General features: G+C 44.8%; 1 protein-coding gene across 1 annotated transcript; it reads right to left on the reverse strand.

Annotated features, from left to right (window-relative positions):
- Positions 1-8,470: 8,470 nt before the first annotated feature.
- LOC119962291 (eyes absent homolog 4-like) lies at positions 8,471-9,199 on the reverse strand. The gene is made up of 2 exons (XM_038790279.1): positions 9,048-9,199; positions 8,471-8,981 (listed from the first exon to the last, which is right to left on the reverse strand). The coding sequence occupies exons 1-2, from the start codon at positions 9,197-9,199 to the stop codon at positions 8,471-8,473; spliced, it is 663 nt and encodes a 220-aa protein (XP_038646207.1).
- Positions 9,200-18,596: the final 9,397 nt, after the last annotated feature.

Genomic DNA, 18,596 nt, shown 5'->3' on the forward strand with positions numbered 1-18,596 from the left:
GTCAATAGGAGATTATCTAATTTCTCTGGGTACTTCAGGCACTTTTTTGCGAGAAATGGTACTCTGTTGTGGGATGGGGGGGTGGGGGGAGGGGAGGGGTGGCGGATGGGGGTGGTGATGAGTGGGTTTGTGAAACTGAGGGGTAGCATATGGACCTGATGCGAGGAGAGAAGTGGTAACGTAATCTTGAAGCTCGGTGGAGATCATTGGCCTTCTTCTGACATTGGACGGTGGATTAAGGTCTTTGGTTTGCAGCCTATAATGGTCGTCTCAGTTGATCCATTCATTCAGGTTCTCTGCAGTTTAGAAACACAGTACTCCCAACTTCCCTGGGGAGGCACCTTACTTCTCTTCAAACCTTGATTTCAGTTTGTGGTTTGTATTCAGGCCTCTGTTATCTCAGCAATACCGACCGACCCCCCCCCCCCCCCCGATAACGCTTACAGAAGCGTTTTACAGATAGCTGACTGGATCTTTTTTCTGTGCTGCCAAAATCAAACCGAACCCTTACATAGAGCATAAAACATACAGTGCAGAAGGAGGCCATTCGGCCCATCGAGTCTGCACCGACGCACTTAAGCCCTCACTTCAGCCCTATCGCCGGAACCCAATAACCCCATCTAACCTTTTTGGTCACTAAGGGCAATTTAGCATGTCCAATCCACCTAACCTGCACGTCCAAGCAATCAGACCGAATCCTAACCCATATGTCTCACTGATGCCTAAATGGCTGCAGCACAAGTTTAAACAAGCAAATAATTTCTCCTTAAACTTCTGGATTCTTCTACTGAACTAAAGACCCAGGCTGCTTGCCTTAAAGATACATGTCCATTAATCATCCATGGACCAAAATATGAACGGAAATAAAAGAAAGGGGGAATAAGGAGAATAAGCATGACAGTTCCTTATAATCTGAATTGGAACTCAATTAATGGAAGTAAAGTGATGAAGGTGTAAATGATTTAAAACTTCCAGTCCAGGTGATAGGCTGACTGTGTCCTTATGTGATTTCTTCCACTCCTTTATGCTTCTGCAGTAAATCATCCTCATCGCATCAAAATATTTATTTGCTTGGCTCCCAAGGCATAAATGAAAACGTAGCCTAAATACTTGCTGAATCTTTCATCACATATGTCTTTGAGATGTTTTGCAGAGTGTCTATCTCACTGGTACATACAAACAATGTACATTTATATTTTATATCTCTCTGAATTACTTTCTCAACAATTGCATTGTGGTTGTACAAAATGTTAACTGCCAAGACTGAATTGGTTCAGAATGTGGACAGCAACATGCTGGTATGTCATCAACCCAATGTGGTCTGTCCACTTCCGAAATATGTTGGAAATCCAACCAGGATGCCGAGAGAGCCACTTATATATCCAATTTCGTCTTTGACCCAGGATTCTGACTTCAACATGCAGTACACATATTTTCCGAGCAGTACAGAACTCACCAGGGTCAACAAGGCAAGAGTGTAGCGGGGAGTCATTGTTCAATGAAACTGACAGGCTAGTAAGCATTTAAGCAATGGAACTGCAAAAATGCTGCCTTATCAACAGCCACCTGATAATAAAAAAACCTTTGATTGATATGAATTATTGTGCCTACTCTTGCTGAAGTTAAAAGATCCAACTGATATTCTCTACAATGGTCAGTGACAGTTATGGAGGGGAGAATTTATTCTCATTTAAGAGAGGTGTGACTGCTTCTATTGGAATGGGCAATCTTCTCTCTTCACTACATTACCTGAGCATTTCTAGATTAACTTTTGCACAAGTTCGGTAGAGAATGAAGCTCCTTCCTCTGATACACTTGTCACATTTTCCACCAGGTTTTCTTTGGCCTCTTAATTTGTGCCAAATTTCAGGCCCTCTGAGTGCAGGTGGAGGTACTAAACGAGAATCAAAAAAGTGTTAGAAACTATTTTCTGAGATTGGTATTTTCTGTATGCAGCAGTTTCTAATTCACCTTGAAATTCTCTCACTTTAAAACTATTTCCCTCTTCTCATGGATAATTGTGCATAGAGCATGGCTCAACTGCATTTGACTTTAACACTGCAGGTGTGTTGGACAAAACGCTGAGTCCATGAACACAGTACAGCACAGTGAAGCATGTTGTAACTTTGATACACATTATTGCTTTCGGAGCTATGAGATTATAAAATAGTAACACAGGCTTGGTGGGCCACATAGACTACTCCTGCTCCTTATTACCTGGCTGGCACTGAGCCTGTCTGGCACTGAGGACTTTGGCAGAATTAACAACATTTGGATTATTGCCAGGATATTGAGCATTATCCTACATGGTTCATTCCCTATGGTCAAATACTAACTGCGTATGAGGTAGTGGAAGCATTTTGGTTCAAGTAGGTACTGTCCCAGATGACCTTAGGCCACTTTCTCCTTTGAGAGGAAGAGCAGATTGGTGGGGATTTAACCCGAGAATCACCACACCTCAGGCAAGGGGCAAGGCTGAGAAGGCGGGGCTTCATGGATAACCTCAGCCGGGAATTGCACCCGTGCTGTTGGCCTCACTCTGCATCACAATCCAGCCGTCCGGCCAACTGATCTACACCGACTCCAGTATTTGACAGAGTTAAGATCAGATGCACACAGAGATATGTGCATACACTCAATGGCACCCTGCATTATGGAAAAATCCCAAATCCTTCAAAATTCTTGTTCTCGCTCTACCTGCTTATCTCTGGTATGCCAGAAGAAGATTAATTTGCATAGAGAGCCTCATAATATAAACTCTGAGATGTTGCTTGCATATCCTGGAGCTCCATTACAGGAACATGATGCATTAAAATTCATAATCCCAGTCACCTTGATAACCACAGACAATATGATCCTTGACCTGTCATGTGGTTACAAAGGAAATCAGAGCAAAAGTCGGCCATTCAACCCCTCAAGCCTGCACTGCCATTCATCTATTCCATGGCTGATCGTCTATCTCAACTCTATTTCCCCGCACTTTCCCCATATCCATGATACCTTTAATATCTAGAAATTTATCATTCTCTTTCTTGAATATATTCAATGACTGAGACTTCACAGCCCTCAGAGGATAGTGAATTCCAGAGTCATCACTCTCTGAGTGAAAGAAATCATCTTAATCTCAATTCTAAATTGCCAACCCCTTATTCTGCAACTATCTTCCCTGGTTATAATTACTCCACCTCCCCCTCTCCCCATCCTAGCCAGGGAAAATGTCCTTCCTCCATCCACCCTGGCGATCCCCCAAAGAATTTTGTAAGTTTCAAAGAAATCACCTCTCATTCTTCTGAGCATTCGGAGAATACAGGCCCAGTCTCCTCAATCTCTCCTCATTGGACAATCCCGCCAACCCAGGGCTCATTCCAGAGAATCTCCACTGCACTCGCTTTGTGGCAAGTATGTCCTTCTATAGGTAAGGAGATCAAAACTATAAATGCTGAAGAGCCATTTAAATTGACGGATCTGCCCTAAAAATGGCAATGTAGGACTCCATTGGTTCTCCAGCCAATTAGTGAGATCCTGCTTATTTCCATTAAATTCAACCCCGAATCAAACGCAAGAATTGAATTGGAAATCAGGCCGAAATCGAGGGTCGAGCTGAGCGGTGAACCGACTGCTATGCTCTGGCCCCCTGCTGGTGGCGGGATCGGATTTCATGACCAATAGTGGATGCAAATGAGTCCTATTGACCCATTTTGAGCCGCCATTTTGAGTAGGCGACCCGACAGCTGAATTCCCTGAGGAATGCCTCGTATTCCCCGCTATCCATAAATTTGCATGGTGAGGGATACCAAATTGCTTCCTGATTTTGGAGCACAAATCAGTTCTTCTTTAGGTAAGGGCACCACAACTATAAGTGCCGAAGAGCCATTTAAATTGGCGGACATTCCCTAAGAAAGGCAATGTAGCGCTCCACTGGTTCTCCAGCCAATTGGTGAGACCCTGCTTATTTCCATTAAATTCAGCCCAACATTTCCTCAGACTTAAATGCTTTTACACAGATCAATCACATCCAAATATGAGTGGGCTAGTATACCCTCCGGATGGCAATAACATGACTTGCAGGGTGGAGAGAGGTTATACAGAGCACAACATATGCTGGAAGAGGGAGGTGGATGGGTAAATCGCTCATTATCTCTGAGGAGGCTCTGTCACTGCACAAATCAAATTTTCAGTATTTACATCAAGGCCGTTATGTTTCTAAGGCCAGGCCACAGGCCAATGATGGAAATATGTCTGAAAGAACAAAAGAACCTGTAAGCCTCTGTTTATCTTATTAATGGTTGAAACGTTAACCAATTCAACAATCCAGACCAGGAATATATGCCCTTTATCCATGTTGGGAAAGGGAGAAATCAGAAACACCTTTCTGTTTACAATGGATGGTGAGAGGAGAAATCAGGGCTGTTTAAATTAAACACTTTCCTGGCTGTAACAATATATTAATCAAATTCAAATTCAAGAGAGTTACAACTTCTGAGGAGTAATCAAGCCTTGGAAATGTAACCTACTCTTCATCAACAAGTATTCTTGACGCGGGATACAGCTGGCAAAGAATGTCTCTGCGAACCTCTGTTTTTGCTCCCAAAGTGACTATTACCTCATCTTGAATTGTCCTCTTTGAAACTTTACAATTGGTCAAATTAATTACTGTATTATTTTAATTGCAGTTCAATTACCTGAGCATTTGTTCCAGACAAGAATATAATGGAACCCTAACTCTTACTATTCAAACTATCTTGCCATCTGAAACTTGTACATAACCTCATACAAGACTCTATTCATTCTCTGTCTCTGGGGTTTACCTCGGTTAAAGAAGAATCCTGCCAGTATATCCCATCTGATTATACAGCTGACTTATTCATAAAGTTACTAATGTTTGTTGCGTTATTGGACTTTATGAGGTGAATCAAAAGTTTAAAATCTCGTTGTTCCCATTATACCCCTTTACAGCAATTGAGATTTATACATATTTTCAAGCAAATTAAACTCACTCTTTCTAATTGCCGAGAGTCTCCATTGTGAGTTCTCTCAACTACCGCTGCTAGCGAGGGCAGGGAAGTTGACACTCAGCCAAAACTCCTTCCACTGCAGTGGGACCGGAGAATACCGCTGCCTCGAATGGACAGAGAATCCTGATGTGTTATGTACTCTGGGATAACGCAGGCTCCAACTGGATGCAGCTTTAACCAAAAGATACTCCAGACCTTGAAGTTAGTTAAATCTGATTTATTGAACCAGTAGCATAGTTAGCACAGTTCTCTATGAGTTCGACTCTCTGCTCACCTAAGTGTGCTTATTCTGACTGAACCAGACTAGCTCTTAGCCATGTGCTGGAGATGTGAAACTGTACATACACCTTGACTCACTCTGTAGATGTTCATCAGTGGAAAGAGGCAGGGTGTGAGTGCCTCGTGCCTTTTATAGTGAGATGCCACCCCTGAGTGTCCTGCCTGCTCATTGGTCATGTCCTGTTCTCTGTGTTCATTAGCTGCCTGTCTATGCCTGTCAGTATTTCATTATCTGCATGTCTGCGTATCATGACAAATCCTACCCATGTTTACAATAGGGTAATTATATTAGATGATTTCAACTTTCCTAACATTAATTGGGATCATCACCGTGTTAAGGGCTTAGATGGAGTGCAGGTCTTAAAATGTATACATGCTAACTTTTTAGCTCAAAATGAAGAGGGTCCATCAAGGGATGGTACAGTGCTGGATCTCATTCTGGGGAATGAAATTAAATGAAAATCGCTTATTGTCATGAGTAGGCTTCAATGAAGTTACTGTGAAAAGCCCCTAGTCACCACATTCCGGCGCCTGTTCGGGGATGTTGGTATGGGAATTGAACTGTGCTGCTGGCCTGGCTTGGTCTGCTTTAAAAGCCAGCGATTTAGCACAGTGAGCTAAACCAGGAATGAAGCCAGGCATTGTTGATGTTTTGGTGGAGGAACATTTTGATGAAAGCAACAACATGGTACAGTTTAAATGTGTTATGGACAAAGAAATGGACAAGTTGGAAAAAAAGGTTGGTAATAGGAAGGAGTAAAAGTCCAGAGACATTCAGAATACGATGAGAAGGAAAAGAGAGGCTTTTAGCAAATACAAGAGAGCAAATCAATGGAGACATTAGTGGAGAATAGAAAGTGCAGGATGGAGCTTAAGAAAGCACTTATGAGAGCAAAGAGGGTATACGAAGAGTGGGAAAAGTAGGGAAAATCCCAAGATTTGCTCACCAAGGAAATAGTACGGCCCATTAGGGACCAATGAGGAAATCTGTGGGTGGAGCCAGAGGACATTGATTTAATGTTGAATGAACACTTGTGCTACTGTGGGCAGCACGGTAGCATAGTGATTAGCACTGTTGCTTCACAGAACCAGGGTCCTCGGTTTGATTCCCCGCTGGGTCACTGTCTATGTGGAGTTTGCACGTTCTCCCCATGTCTGCGTGGGTTTCCTCCGGGTGCTTCGGTTTCCTCCCGCAGTCCAAAGACGTGCGGGTTAGGAGGATTAGCCATGATAAATTGCCCTTAGTGACCAAAAAAGTTTCGATGGGTTATTGGGTTACGGGCATAGGGTGGAAATGACGGCTTAAGTGGGTCGGTGCAGACTCGATGGGCCGAATGGCCTCCTTCTGCACTGTATGTTCTATGTTCGATGAATACTTCATTTTTGGCTTCAACCAAGAGATTGAGGAGATAGTATAGAAATCAAGCAGAGAGACTGTATGGCTCTTGAGCAAATTATCAGAGGGAGTAACAAGGTATTGGAGGTGTTGGCAGGCTTAAAAGTGGATAACTCTCCAGGCCTGGATGTATCCCAGGATGCTGTGGGAAGCAAGGGAGGAGATTGCAGAGGCTTTGATCCAAATTTTGAATTGTCTGTGGCCTCGGGGGAGGTGCCAGAGGACTGGAGAACAGTTAATGTGGTCCAATTATTTAAGAAAGGTTGTAGAGATAAGCTAGGGAACTACAGACCAGTGAGTCTCACATCAGTGGTTGGCAAACTATTGGAGAGGTTTCTGAAGGAGAGAATCTACCTCCACTTGGAGAGGCAAGGTTCGATCAGGAATAGTCAGCATGGCTTTGGAAGCGGGAGGTCATGCCGAACAAACTCGATAACATTTTCTGAGCATGTGACCAGGTGTGTAGATGAGGGGAGTGTTGTTGATGTAATTTATGTGGATTTCAGCAAAGCCTTTGACAAAGTCCCAAATAAGAGACTTATAAAGAATGCAAATGCATATGGGATACTGGGTAACTTGATAGGGTGGATTCAAAATTGGCTCAGTTGTAGGAGACAGAGGATGATGACAGATGACGGTTTTAGTGACTGGAAGTCCGTGTCCAGTGGTGTAACTCAGGGATCTGTGATGGGGCCCCTATTGTTTGCTATTTATCGAAATGACATAGATGACTATGTGGGGGTAGGATCAGTAAGTTTACAGATGATGCAAAGATTGGTTGGGTGGTTCACAGTGAGGTTGAGTGTCTTGGGTTACAGGAAGATATAGATGGTCAAATGGGCAGAAAAGTGGCAGATGGAAAGTGTGAGGCGATAAACTTTGGACGAGTAATTTGACAAGGAAGTATTCAATGAATGGCATGAGAAGTTCCGAAGAACAAAGGGATCTTGGCGTGTTTTTCCAGGTTAATAGGTTGGTGAAAATGGCATAAGGGACACTTGCCTTTATCAATCGAGGCATAGATTACAAAAGCAGGGAGTGCTTTTGTTATGCTCTAAGCGTTATTCTCTAAGCGTAGCATAAGCGGCTTCCTTGTGGTACACTTGACAAAGGAAGGTTCAGACATGGAGATAACTTCAACACATTTATTAAACTATTTACACTTCTATTACTCGGGTTCAACACTACTGTTAATCCTTCTATAGCTACCCAGACTGACTAACCAGTCTGCTACAATCCACGTGGTGGGAGTGATATTGAATCAACCCTGTGTCTGTACTCACTGACTGTCTCCACTGGAAAGAGGCCAATTATGTGTGTGGTGTCCTTTATATATGGGTTGGTGTAATGCCCTCCTGTGGTCGTGTCACCTCTGTGTGTATCGTGAATGCCCACTGGTCGTGTCCTATCTAACTGTTCTATTAGCTGAGTGTGTGTGTGTGATGTCTCTGGTGCTCCCTCTAGTGTCTAGATAGTCTACATGTATTTACATTAGCCCCTTGTGTATTTACAGTGATGCACATCACCACATCCCCCTTTTTTATATGTTACATATTTTCTGTACACTTAAAGAAAATTGAACAAAAAAACAGGCAGATAAGTTATGGTATGTACAAGTCAGGAAAACTGTGATTCAACAATAAGTACAAATCATTTGTGTGAGTCCAAAAATCATCAATCATCATGGACAAATGTCAATCTTGGTGGGTTGGTGAATATGATGGTGACATGTTCTTATGAATGCCATCAGTGTCCCTGTGCCACAGGAACCAAGAAGTGGTCAAATCACTTCACTGTCTGATTTGGGGTCCCTTTTATTTCGATGTTTGTGATAGTGATGTTGGATGGCATCTTGTAGGTGACAAGTTGTTGACGTTGAAGATGTACCATCAACAGTATCATTGGAGGTCATGTATGTGCCATATGTTGAAGTTGGATAATTCTGTGCATACTGGTTCTGGCCAAATGCTGTGTAGGAAGGGTGATGCTGATGAGAACTGTTGAAGTTCGACGAATTGGAAACAGAATTGCTCCTCGCATAAATACCGGGTGAGAGTGTGAAACTAGAACCTTGCATCTGATAGGAATATGCCATTTGGCCAGGCTGGGGTGCAGCAAATCCTGGGCTGTAACTAAGGCATCCAGTCTGCAGAGCAGATTGTGCTTGCAGTAGTCCTCCTTCGGTCTTGATTCCATAAGTGGGCAATCCGTAGTGCTGGCCTGTTTGAGAATATGCTGCAAAGAGTGCTGGCTGCTGCATTCCTGAATACTGGGTTTGTCCAGCATAAGCTGTCAGGGGCTTTTCACAATAACTTCATTTGAAGCCTACTTGTGACAATAAGCGATTTTCATTTCATTTCATTGACTGCACTGCTGGTGTGGAAAGAATGTGTGGGTATGGCTTAGAAGGATATAGCTGTGGTGAATATTGGTGTATTCCTCTTGGACTGTAGCCACTACTTATTATTACTGACCCAGTGTAATTGTCAAGTGATCCATCTCCTGTCATCGTCGTCACCCTGAGCGTGCCGTCACTGAGTTTGCAGCACTCCCTGTCTGGAGAAAAGTCCGGCTTACGTGAATCAGAGTTGGCGTTTGGTTGCTCTCCACTTGGAGTCTGGTCTGTTTCACCTGAGTCAGTGTTGGTTTGTCGATGCTCCTCGTATGGAGTCTGGTTTGTGTCACCTGAGTCAGTTGTAGTTTGTCAGTGCTCCCCGTCCGGAGGCATAGCAGGTTCACTGGAGTCATCTGAGATTTCTTGAAGCTGCACGTCTGGAGTCAGAACATGCAGGAATGCATTGACTTGTGGAAAGGTTCGAGCGAATGAGGTTGGAAGTAACGTGGTGTCACCGGAGTCACCAGTGGTCTCACAGTGATTGTCGTGTGCCTCTGTACACACTAGCTGAGGTCTGTCACATTGCACATCTTGCATGGGAAGTGGGATGCTGTCGTCACTCGTCTCACATACAGTGGATAGAGCCTCATTTCATTTTTCATTTCAGTAGCTTCTTGTTGTTCATTTGGGCTGGGTAAACTGTCAGAGTCTTCTCCTTGTGGCTCAGATAATGTGGGTGGACCGTCATAGTCGCTTTGTTGTTCATTTGGGCTTGGACTGTCATAATCGCTTTGTTCTTCACTGGAGCATGATAGACCGTCATGGTCGTCCTGCTGTGCACTGGTGTGTGATAGACTGTCATAGTCTTCTTGCTGTTTACTTGAGCATGGCAAACTTGCATAGTCTGCTGCTACTTGGTCAGAGGAGGTTGCTAGACCCTCATGGTCTTGTTCCTGCAAGGACTGCGCTTTGGAGACTTGCGTTTCTGCAATCGTGGAGTCTGTCCACGAGCTCGGTGTGGAGGCCTGTGACACTGGAGTCACTTCTTGTTCATGCAAGGACTGCGGTGTGGAGTCTGTTTTCCTCAAAGTATTTACCGAATTTATCCAGGACTGCCTGGAAGTTGCTCCTGTTTTGCCTTTTGGAGAACTTGAACGTTTTAAAGATTTCTTCTGCTCTGGCACCGGTGATGGTGAGCAGAAGCTCTGTCTTTTCAGCATTGGCCATGTCTTGTAGGTCGGCTGCTACCAGGAAGATTTGAAACCTTTTCCGGAATGCCCGCCAGTTTTCGCGGAGATCTCCGTGGTACTGGAGCTGCTGCGGAACCGGGATCTCGAACATCCCGCCTGGGTATTATTGCTGGTTGTCACTGTACGCTGAGTTTTAGCTATATGGATTTGAACAGTTCACTCTGGTACCATGTCTTGTTGTGCTCTAAGCGTAGCATAAGCAGCTTCCTTCTGATGCACTTGACAAAGGAAGGTTCAGACGTGGAGATAACTTCAACACATTTATTAAACTATTTACACGTCTATTACTCGGGTTCGACACTACTGTTAATCCTTCTATAGCTACTCAGACTGACTAACCAGTCTGCTACAATCCACGTGGTGGGAGTGATATTGAATCAACCCTGTGTCTGTACTCACTGAGTGTCTCCACTGGAAAGAGGAAGATCATGTGTGTGGTGTCCTTTATATATGGGTTGGTGTAATGCCCTCCTGTGGTCGTGTCACCTCTGTGTGTATCGTGAATGCCCATTGGTTGTGCCCTATCTAACTGTTCTATTGGTTGAGTGTGTGTGTGTGATGTCTCTGGTGCTCCCTCTAGTGTCTAGCTAGTCTACATGTATTTACATTAGCCCCTTGTGTATTTACAGTGATGCACATCACCACAGGAAGGTCATGTTGGTGTTGCCTAGAACTTTAGTGAGGCCAGAGCTGGAGTACTGTGTGCAATTCTGCTCGCCACACTGTGGGAAGGATGTGATTGCACTGGAGAGGGGGCAGAGGTGATTCACCAGGATGTTGCCTGGGATGGAACATTTACGTTATGAAGAGAGTTGGGTAGGCTTGAGTTGCTTTCACTGGAACAGAGAAGACTTTGGGGTGACCTGATCTAGGTTTTCAAGATTGACATGAGTAAGAACTTTTTTAAGCAGGGGTTACTAGGTTTCTGGAATTTGCTTCCCGAATGGTGGTGGAGGCAGAGATCCTAAACTCTTTAGAAAAGTACCATTCTTCCAGCGGAGCAGGCAGAGAGTGGAGCGATTTTTTGAGGGGAGAGATGAAAGGTAAGCTGAATTTTTGATTTTTAACTTACTTTTCGGAGCAGGAAACCGGAAGTCGGCCGTGGGGAGACCTGGGAAGGTTGTATTACCCAATAAATTTGAACAGTGAGGAAACCCGAGACACTACACGTGTAGTGTCTCCCACCCTCCCTCCTTCTCTAACCTAAAAAAAAAGACTCAGTGCTGTGAGCAGGTAAGTTATTTACGGTTTTTTTCTTTTTTGCTGGGAGACTAAGTAGAGGTGATGGCAGCTAGGACAGCGGAATGTTCCTCCTGCAGAATGTTTGAGGTAAGGGAGACCACCGGTGTCCTTGCTGACTTCACCTGCACGAAGTGCAGCCATCTCCAGCTCCTCACAGACCGTGTTAGGGGCCTGGAGCTGGAGCTCGATGAACTGAGGATCATTCGGGAAGCTGAGGGAGTGATAGATTGAAGCTCCAGGGACCAAGTTACACCTGAGAACAAAGGTAGCTGGGTAACAGTTAGAGATGGGAGGAGGAGGAAGCAGTCAGTGCAGGAATTCCCTGTGGTTGTTCCTCTCAACAATAAGTATATCGCTTTGGATACTGTTGGGGGGGGGGGGATTACCCAGCAGGGGTAGGCTGCAGTGACTGGGTCTCTGGCACGAGGTCCGGCTCTGGGGCTCAGAAGGGAAGGGGGGAGATTAGGAGAGCACTAGTTATAGGGGACTCAATAGTTAGAGGTACAGACAGGCTGTTCTGTGGGCACGGGCGTGACTCTCGGATGGTTTGTTGCCTCCCGGGTGCCAGGGTCCATGACATCTCGGATTGTGACTTCAGGATCCTTAGGGGGGAGGGTGAGCAGCCAGAAGTCGTGGTGCACATTGGTATCAACGACGTAGGTAGGAAAAGGGGTGTGGCTGTAATAAACAAGTTTAGGGAGTTAGGCTGGAAGTTAAAAGCCAGGACGGACAGAGTTGTCATCTCTGGTTTGTTGCCGGTGCCATGTGATAGCGAGGCTAGGAATAGGGAGAGAGTGCAGTTGAACAAGTGGCTGCAGGAATGGTGTAGCAGGGAGTGTTTCAAGTATTTGGATAATTGGAGTGCATTCTGGGGAAAGTGGGACCTGTACAGGCAGGACGGGTTGCATCTGAACCAGAGGGGCACAAATATCCTAGGAGGGAAGTTTTCTAGTACTCTTTGGGAGGGTTTAAACCAATTTGGCAGGGGAATCGGAACCAGATTCATAGTCCAGCAATTAAGGGAGCTGATGTTCAGGACGCCAAAGCATGTAATGAGGCAGTGGGGAAGGTAACACTGACAAAGGAGAGTATTTGCAGGCATGGAGATGGGTTAAAGTGTGTATACTTCAACGCAAGAAGCATCAGGAATAAGGTGGGTGAACTTAAGGCATGGATCGGTACTTGGGACTACGATGTGGTGGCCATCACGGAAACATGGATAGAAGAGGGGCAGAAATGGTTGTTGGAAGTTCCTGGTTATAGATGTTTCAATAAGATTCGGGAGGGTGGTAAAAGAGGTGGGGGCACTGCTAATTAGAGATAGTATAACAGAAAGGCAGTTTGAGGAGGATCTGCCTAACTGAGGTAGTATGGGTTGAAGTCAGAAATAGGAAAGGAGCAGTCACCTTGTTGGGAGTTTTCTATAGATCCCCAATAGCAGCAGAGATGTGGAGGAACAGATTGGGAAACAGATTTTGGCGGTATGGGACAATTGGGCGCGGCCGTTTTGGCGCGGCCATTTGGACGCAGCCGTTTGGGCGCCATGGGACAATTGGGCGCAGCCAATTTGGCGCGGCCGTTTGGGCGTAGACGACAGAATTTTTTTTAGTTTTTGTGGCTAGTAAATTGTTGCAAGTAAATTGTTGCAAGATTCAGTATCATTCGAAGGAAGGACTTAAAAGCAAGCTTAAAACTGTAAATTAAAAGATGAGCTTTAAAAAGTTTTTAAACTAACTTTACTGTAAATTAAAAACCTTAAATTAGTTCATTTAGTTAAAAACCTTAAATTAGTTCATTTAGTTTAGTTCATTTGGTAATTATGAGCAAGGCTCCTCAAGTACTCGATAGCATCCATGTTTTCAAATTTAAGAACAGTTTCATGTATTCTTTTATCTGCATCTCTATACTTTTTTAGTTTTTGTGGCGGTTCATGGCCGGCTAGTAACCTTTCATAATATGCATCTCTACCTTTCTGTACTTTACGCAGGCCATCAATTAGTTTCCATATGGTGGGATGATGTATGCCAAGTTCGTATTTCAATCGACGGTGGGCTGCCTCCGCATTATTGTTTGTGCGGTCTTCCTCGTTTAATGTTCTCTGACAAAGGTTCCAAATCTCAGGGCGAAATAAAGGTGTTCGTCTACCATTTCCAACGAAACACTTGTGACAGCGGACCCGCACCAGCAGCCAATTCAACTGAGGCTAATTTACAAATAAAGAAATGTTATTATGGCCAAAACGTCCGGCGCCAAAACGTCCGGCGCCAACACGGCTGGCGCCAAAACGGCTGGCGCCAAAACGGCCGCGCCACAACGGCCGCGCCCAAATGGCTGCGCCAAAACTTACCTAACCCGATTTTGGAAAGGTGCAGAAGTCACAGGGTAGTATTCATGAGGGACTTCAACTTCCCAAATATTGAGTGGGAACTCTTTAGATCAAATAGTTTGGATGGGATGGTGTTTATGCAGTGTGTCCAGGAAGCTTTTCTAACACAGTATGTAGATTGTCCGACAAGAGGGGAGGCCATATTGGATTTGGTACTTGGCAATGAACCAGGGCAAGTGATAGATTTGTTAGTGGGGGAGCATTTTGGAGATAGTGACCACCATTCTGCGACTTTCACTTTAGTAATGGAGAGGGATAGGTGCGTGCAACAGGGCAATGTTTACAATCGGGGGAAGGGTAAATACGATGCTGTCAGACAAGAACTGAAGTGCACAAGTCGGGAACATAGGCTGTCAGGGAAGGACACAATTGAAAAGTGGAACTTGTTCAAGGAACAGATACTACGTGTCCTTGATATGTATGTCAGGCAGGGAAGAGATGGTCAAGTGAGGCAGCCATGGTTGACAAGAGAGATTGAATGTCTTGTTAAGAGGAAGAAGGATACTTATGTAAGGCTGAGGAAACAACAGGGCATTGGAGGGATACAAGATAGCCAGGAGGGAATTGTAGAAAGGGATTAGGAGAGCTAAGGGAGGGCATGAAATATCTTTGGCGGGTAGAATCAAGGAAAACCCCAAGGCCTTTTACACATATGTGAGAAGTATGAGAATGACTAGAGCGAGGGTAGGTCCAATCAAGGACAGTAGTGGGAGATTGTGTATTGAGTCTGAAGAGATAGGAGAGGTCTTGAACGAGTACTTTTCTTCAGTATTTACGAATGTGAGGGGCCATATTGTTGGAGAGGACAGTGTGAAACAGACTGGTAAGTTTGAGGAGATACTTGTTAGGAAGGAAGAAGTGTTGGGCATTTTGAAAAACTTGAGGATAGACAAGTCCCCCGGGCTTGACGGGATATATCCAAGGATTCTATGGGAAGCAAGAGATTAAATTGCAGAGCCGTTGGTAATGACCTTTTCGTCCTCACTGTCAACAGGGGTGGTACCAGGGGATTGGAGAGTGGCAAAAGTCATGCCCCTGTTCATAAAAGGGAATAGGTATCATCCTGGGAATTATAGGCAAGTTAATCTGACTTCGGTGGTAGGAAAAGTAATGGAAAGGGTACTGAGAGATAGGATTTCTAAGCATCTGGAAAGACACTGCTTGATTAGGGATAGTCAGCACGGATTTGTGAAGGGTAGGTCTTGCCTCACAAGTCTTACTGAATTCTTTGAGGAGGTGACCAAGTACGTGGATAAAGGTAAAGCAGTGGATGTAGTGTACCTGGATTTTAGTAAGGCCTTTGATAAGGTTCCCCATGGTAGGCTTATGCAGAAAGTAAGGAGGCATGGGATAGTGGGGAATTTTGTCAGTTGGATAACCAACTGGCTAACCGATAGAAGTCAGAGGGTGGTGGTGGATGGCAAATATTCAGCCTGGAGCCCAGTTACCAGTGGCATACTGCAGGTATCAGTTCTGGGTCCTCTGCTGTTTGTGATTTTCATTAATGACTTGGATGAGGGAGTTGAAGGGTGGGTCACTAAATTTGCAGACGATACGAAGATTGGTGGAGTTGTGGATAGTGAGGAGGGCTGTTGTCGGCTGCAAAGAGACATAGATAGGATGCAGAGCTGGGCTGAGAAGTGGCAGATGGAGTTTAACCCTGAAAAGTTTGAGGTTGTCCATTTTGGAAGGACAAATATGGATGCGGAATACAGGGTTAACGGTATGGTTCTTGGGAATGTGGAGGAGCAGAGAGATCTTGGGGTTTATGTTCATAGATCTTTGAAAGTGGATAGAGCTGTGCAGAAGGCCTATGGTGTGATAGCGTTCATTAGCAGAGGGATTAAATTTAAGAGCCATGAGGTGATGAGGCAGCTGAACAAAACCTTGGTAAGGCCACATTTGGAGTACTGTATGCAGTTCTGGTCACCTCATTTTAGGAAGGATGTGGAAGCTTTGGAAAAGGTGCAAAGGAGATTTATCAGGATGTTGCCTGTAATGGAGAGTAGGTCTTATGAAGAAATGTTGAGGGTGCTAGGCCTTTTCTCATTAGAACGGAGAAGGATGAGGGGCGACTTGATAGAGGTTTATAAGATGATCAGGAGAATAGATAGAGTAGACAGTCAGAGACTTTTTCCTCGGGTGGAACAAACCATTGCAAGGGTTCATAAATTTGAGGTGAATGGTGGAAGATATAGGTGGGATGTCAGAGGTAGGTTCTTTACCCAGAGAGTGGTGGGGCATGGAATGCACTGCCTGTGGAAGTAGTTGAGCCAGAAACATTCGAGACCTTCAAGCGGCTATTGGATAGGTACATGGATTACGGTAGAATGCTGGGGTGTAGATTGATTTGTTCATAATCTCGGACAAAAGTTTGGCACAACATCGTGGGCCGAAGGGTCTGTTCTGTGCTGTATTTTCTATGTTCTATGTTCCACCTGGACCTGCATCTTAAGTGCTCTAAGCTACAGGGCTATGCAGGAAGGTGGGATAAGAAAGGACACCTGGCTGACATGGACAAGATAGGCCGAATGGCCTCCTTCTGTGCTGTAACCTTTCTATGATTCTATGCTTCTATGATTATGAGGGGCATGGACAGGGTGGATAGTGAGTAGCTGTTCCCCTTAGTTGAAGGGGCAGTCACAGGGGGACACAAGTTCATAATGAGGAGGTTTAGGGGGGGATGTGAGGAAAAACAGAGGGTGGTGACAGTCTGGACAGCAGTGCCTTGGACGGTGATTGTGGCGGGTTGCCTCACATCCTTTAAAAAATACCTGGACGAGCACTTAACATTCAAGGTTTTGGGCCAAGTACTGGCAAATGGAATTAGGTAGGCAGGTCAGGTGTTTTTCATGCATCGGAGCAGACTCGATGGGCCAAAGGGCCTCTTGTGCACTATATTATTTTGTGGGCGCTTCGCTGTGGCGGAGCCATAACTTTGTGGTGCATCACCTGAATAATCCAAGGTGTGTCAATCAGTTTTGAACTGCTATTCCCCTCCTATTTTTCTGTGTCATGCCCGAGCTCTGTATTTCTGGATGGGATTCTGATTCTGCCTTCTCTGGAAATGCAAAGTTTATTATCACTTCAACTGCTTCCTCGTTGCGCTGGGTTGTCAGGGACGGTCAAGATTTGGTCCCTTATTATGACACAAACTGCAATATTCTGGTAAATTTTCGCTAGCACATTGAAAAGCTTCAACATTTAAACAGCTTATTGGTGTCTTAGTGTCACTGTGTATGAGTTAGTGAATGGGTGAATGTGTAGCTGGTTAAGAGGATAGGATGGGTGAGGTAAGTAGTAGGGGGAGGTGGGTCAGGTGGTAGGTGAGTAGGTTGGCAGGTGGTTCAGGTGGTTGGTGGTTAGAGTGGCAAGTGTGTGGGCAGCAGGTGCATGAGGAGACAGGTAGGTAGGGTGGCATCTGGGTAGAATGGTAAAAACCATACAGGATAAGCCACAGGCACACACAGAGGGCATCTGCTGCTTGCTGGCATCTTAATTCTTAAAGACAGAAAACTAATGATGAGAAACCAGTTTCTTCAGCTCAGTTAGTCTACAGATATAACTCAAGAACCAGTGCTATATTAATTATAGGGAGGCAGGAGCCACATAGCTCACACACAAAGATTCAATTGATCATCATGCAGCTGCATCTCATGTGTTCCCAGCTAAAACACTAGACAATGGAAGGGGAGTGTGGCACACCACAGCTCAGGCATATATATATCTTACTCATATCTAGTTGTTAGCCAACTAGAAACAAATATGTGCTTGTCAATATAATTAAACATACATGCCCCGATTATTATTGGTAATTATACACATATGTTATACATTACGGCATCCTAATTAATAGTTGTGAATGGACACAGATAACTTCTAAACAAATGTGTTCTTTAGATAGGTATATGTTAATTGCTTGGAGGATAAGCAAAGGTATTATTTCTCTGTATTTTCTATGATTGAGGAGCTGGAAAGCCACCTAATGGATGCTTAGCTACAGCTGGAATGAACTTCTTGAACTTCTTCAAGTGAAATTCCTGAGTGTCGTCTGGTCATTTGTGGAGTGAGAAATGCTATGTTTGAGAGGTGAGAAACTCCCACAGCAGGGGGCATCTGGAAATGCTGGTGGGTGGGTAGGGTGGTGAGGTTAGGTTAGACTGGGTTGGGAAGGCAGTCAGATGGTGAGGTTGGATCAAGTCGAGTAATACGTACGGGATGGGGGTGGATTTGGGTGGGGAGGTTGGCTCAGGTTGGGGAGGTGAGGGAGAGTTGCGGCAGTCAGGGTGGAGTCAGGGGTTCAAGGAGACAGAATCAGGTGGTGACATCAGATCAGGTTTGGTGGGGAGGCTTGAGGTTAGGGGGTCTATCAGGCATCCAAGGGAGCAGTTACGGGTGTCAGTTGTATAGGCACTCAGGCATTAGGCTAGGATTTTTCTGTCTAACATTTCCTGGGTTATTATAGGGAACTGTCCGAAGTCTCCGAACCTAACTCAAAGTTGGAGGCTTTTTCGGAGAGTCCTGGGGAGGAGAGGAATTGCCCACCAGAGAGTCAGACTTCCCAGGCAATCCCCACTAAGTCTGCGCTTCAGGAATCCCAAGGGATTCCAACATGTATCTTATGAGGTCTCTGATGATCCGGAGACTGGAAGGTCTGGTCATATCAGTTTCAGAACTGGTCCTAAAATACAAA

The sequence above is a fragment of the Scyliorhinus canicula genome, chromosome 2 (assembly GCF_902713615.1).
Source record: "Scyliorhinus canicula chromosome 2, sScyCan1.1, whole genome shotgun sequence".
Classification (NCBI taxonomy): domain Eukaryota; kingdom Metazoa; phylum Chordata; class Chondrichthyes; order Carcharhiniformes; family Scyliorhinidae; genus Scyliorhinus; species Scyliorhinus canicula.

Excerpts from the sequence above, each read along its gene's own strand:
- LOC119962291 (XM_038790279.1), bottom strand. The coding sequence starts at position 9,199 with ATGACAGGAGATGGATCACTTGACAATTACACTGGGTCAGTAATAATA. Across the intron at positions 8,982-9,047 it reads CCAGCAGTGCAGTCAATGAA|AGCTTATGCTGGACAAACCC; the intron begins ATGAAATGAAAA and ends AAAGCCCCTGAC.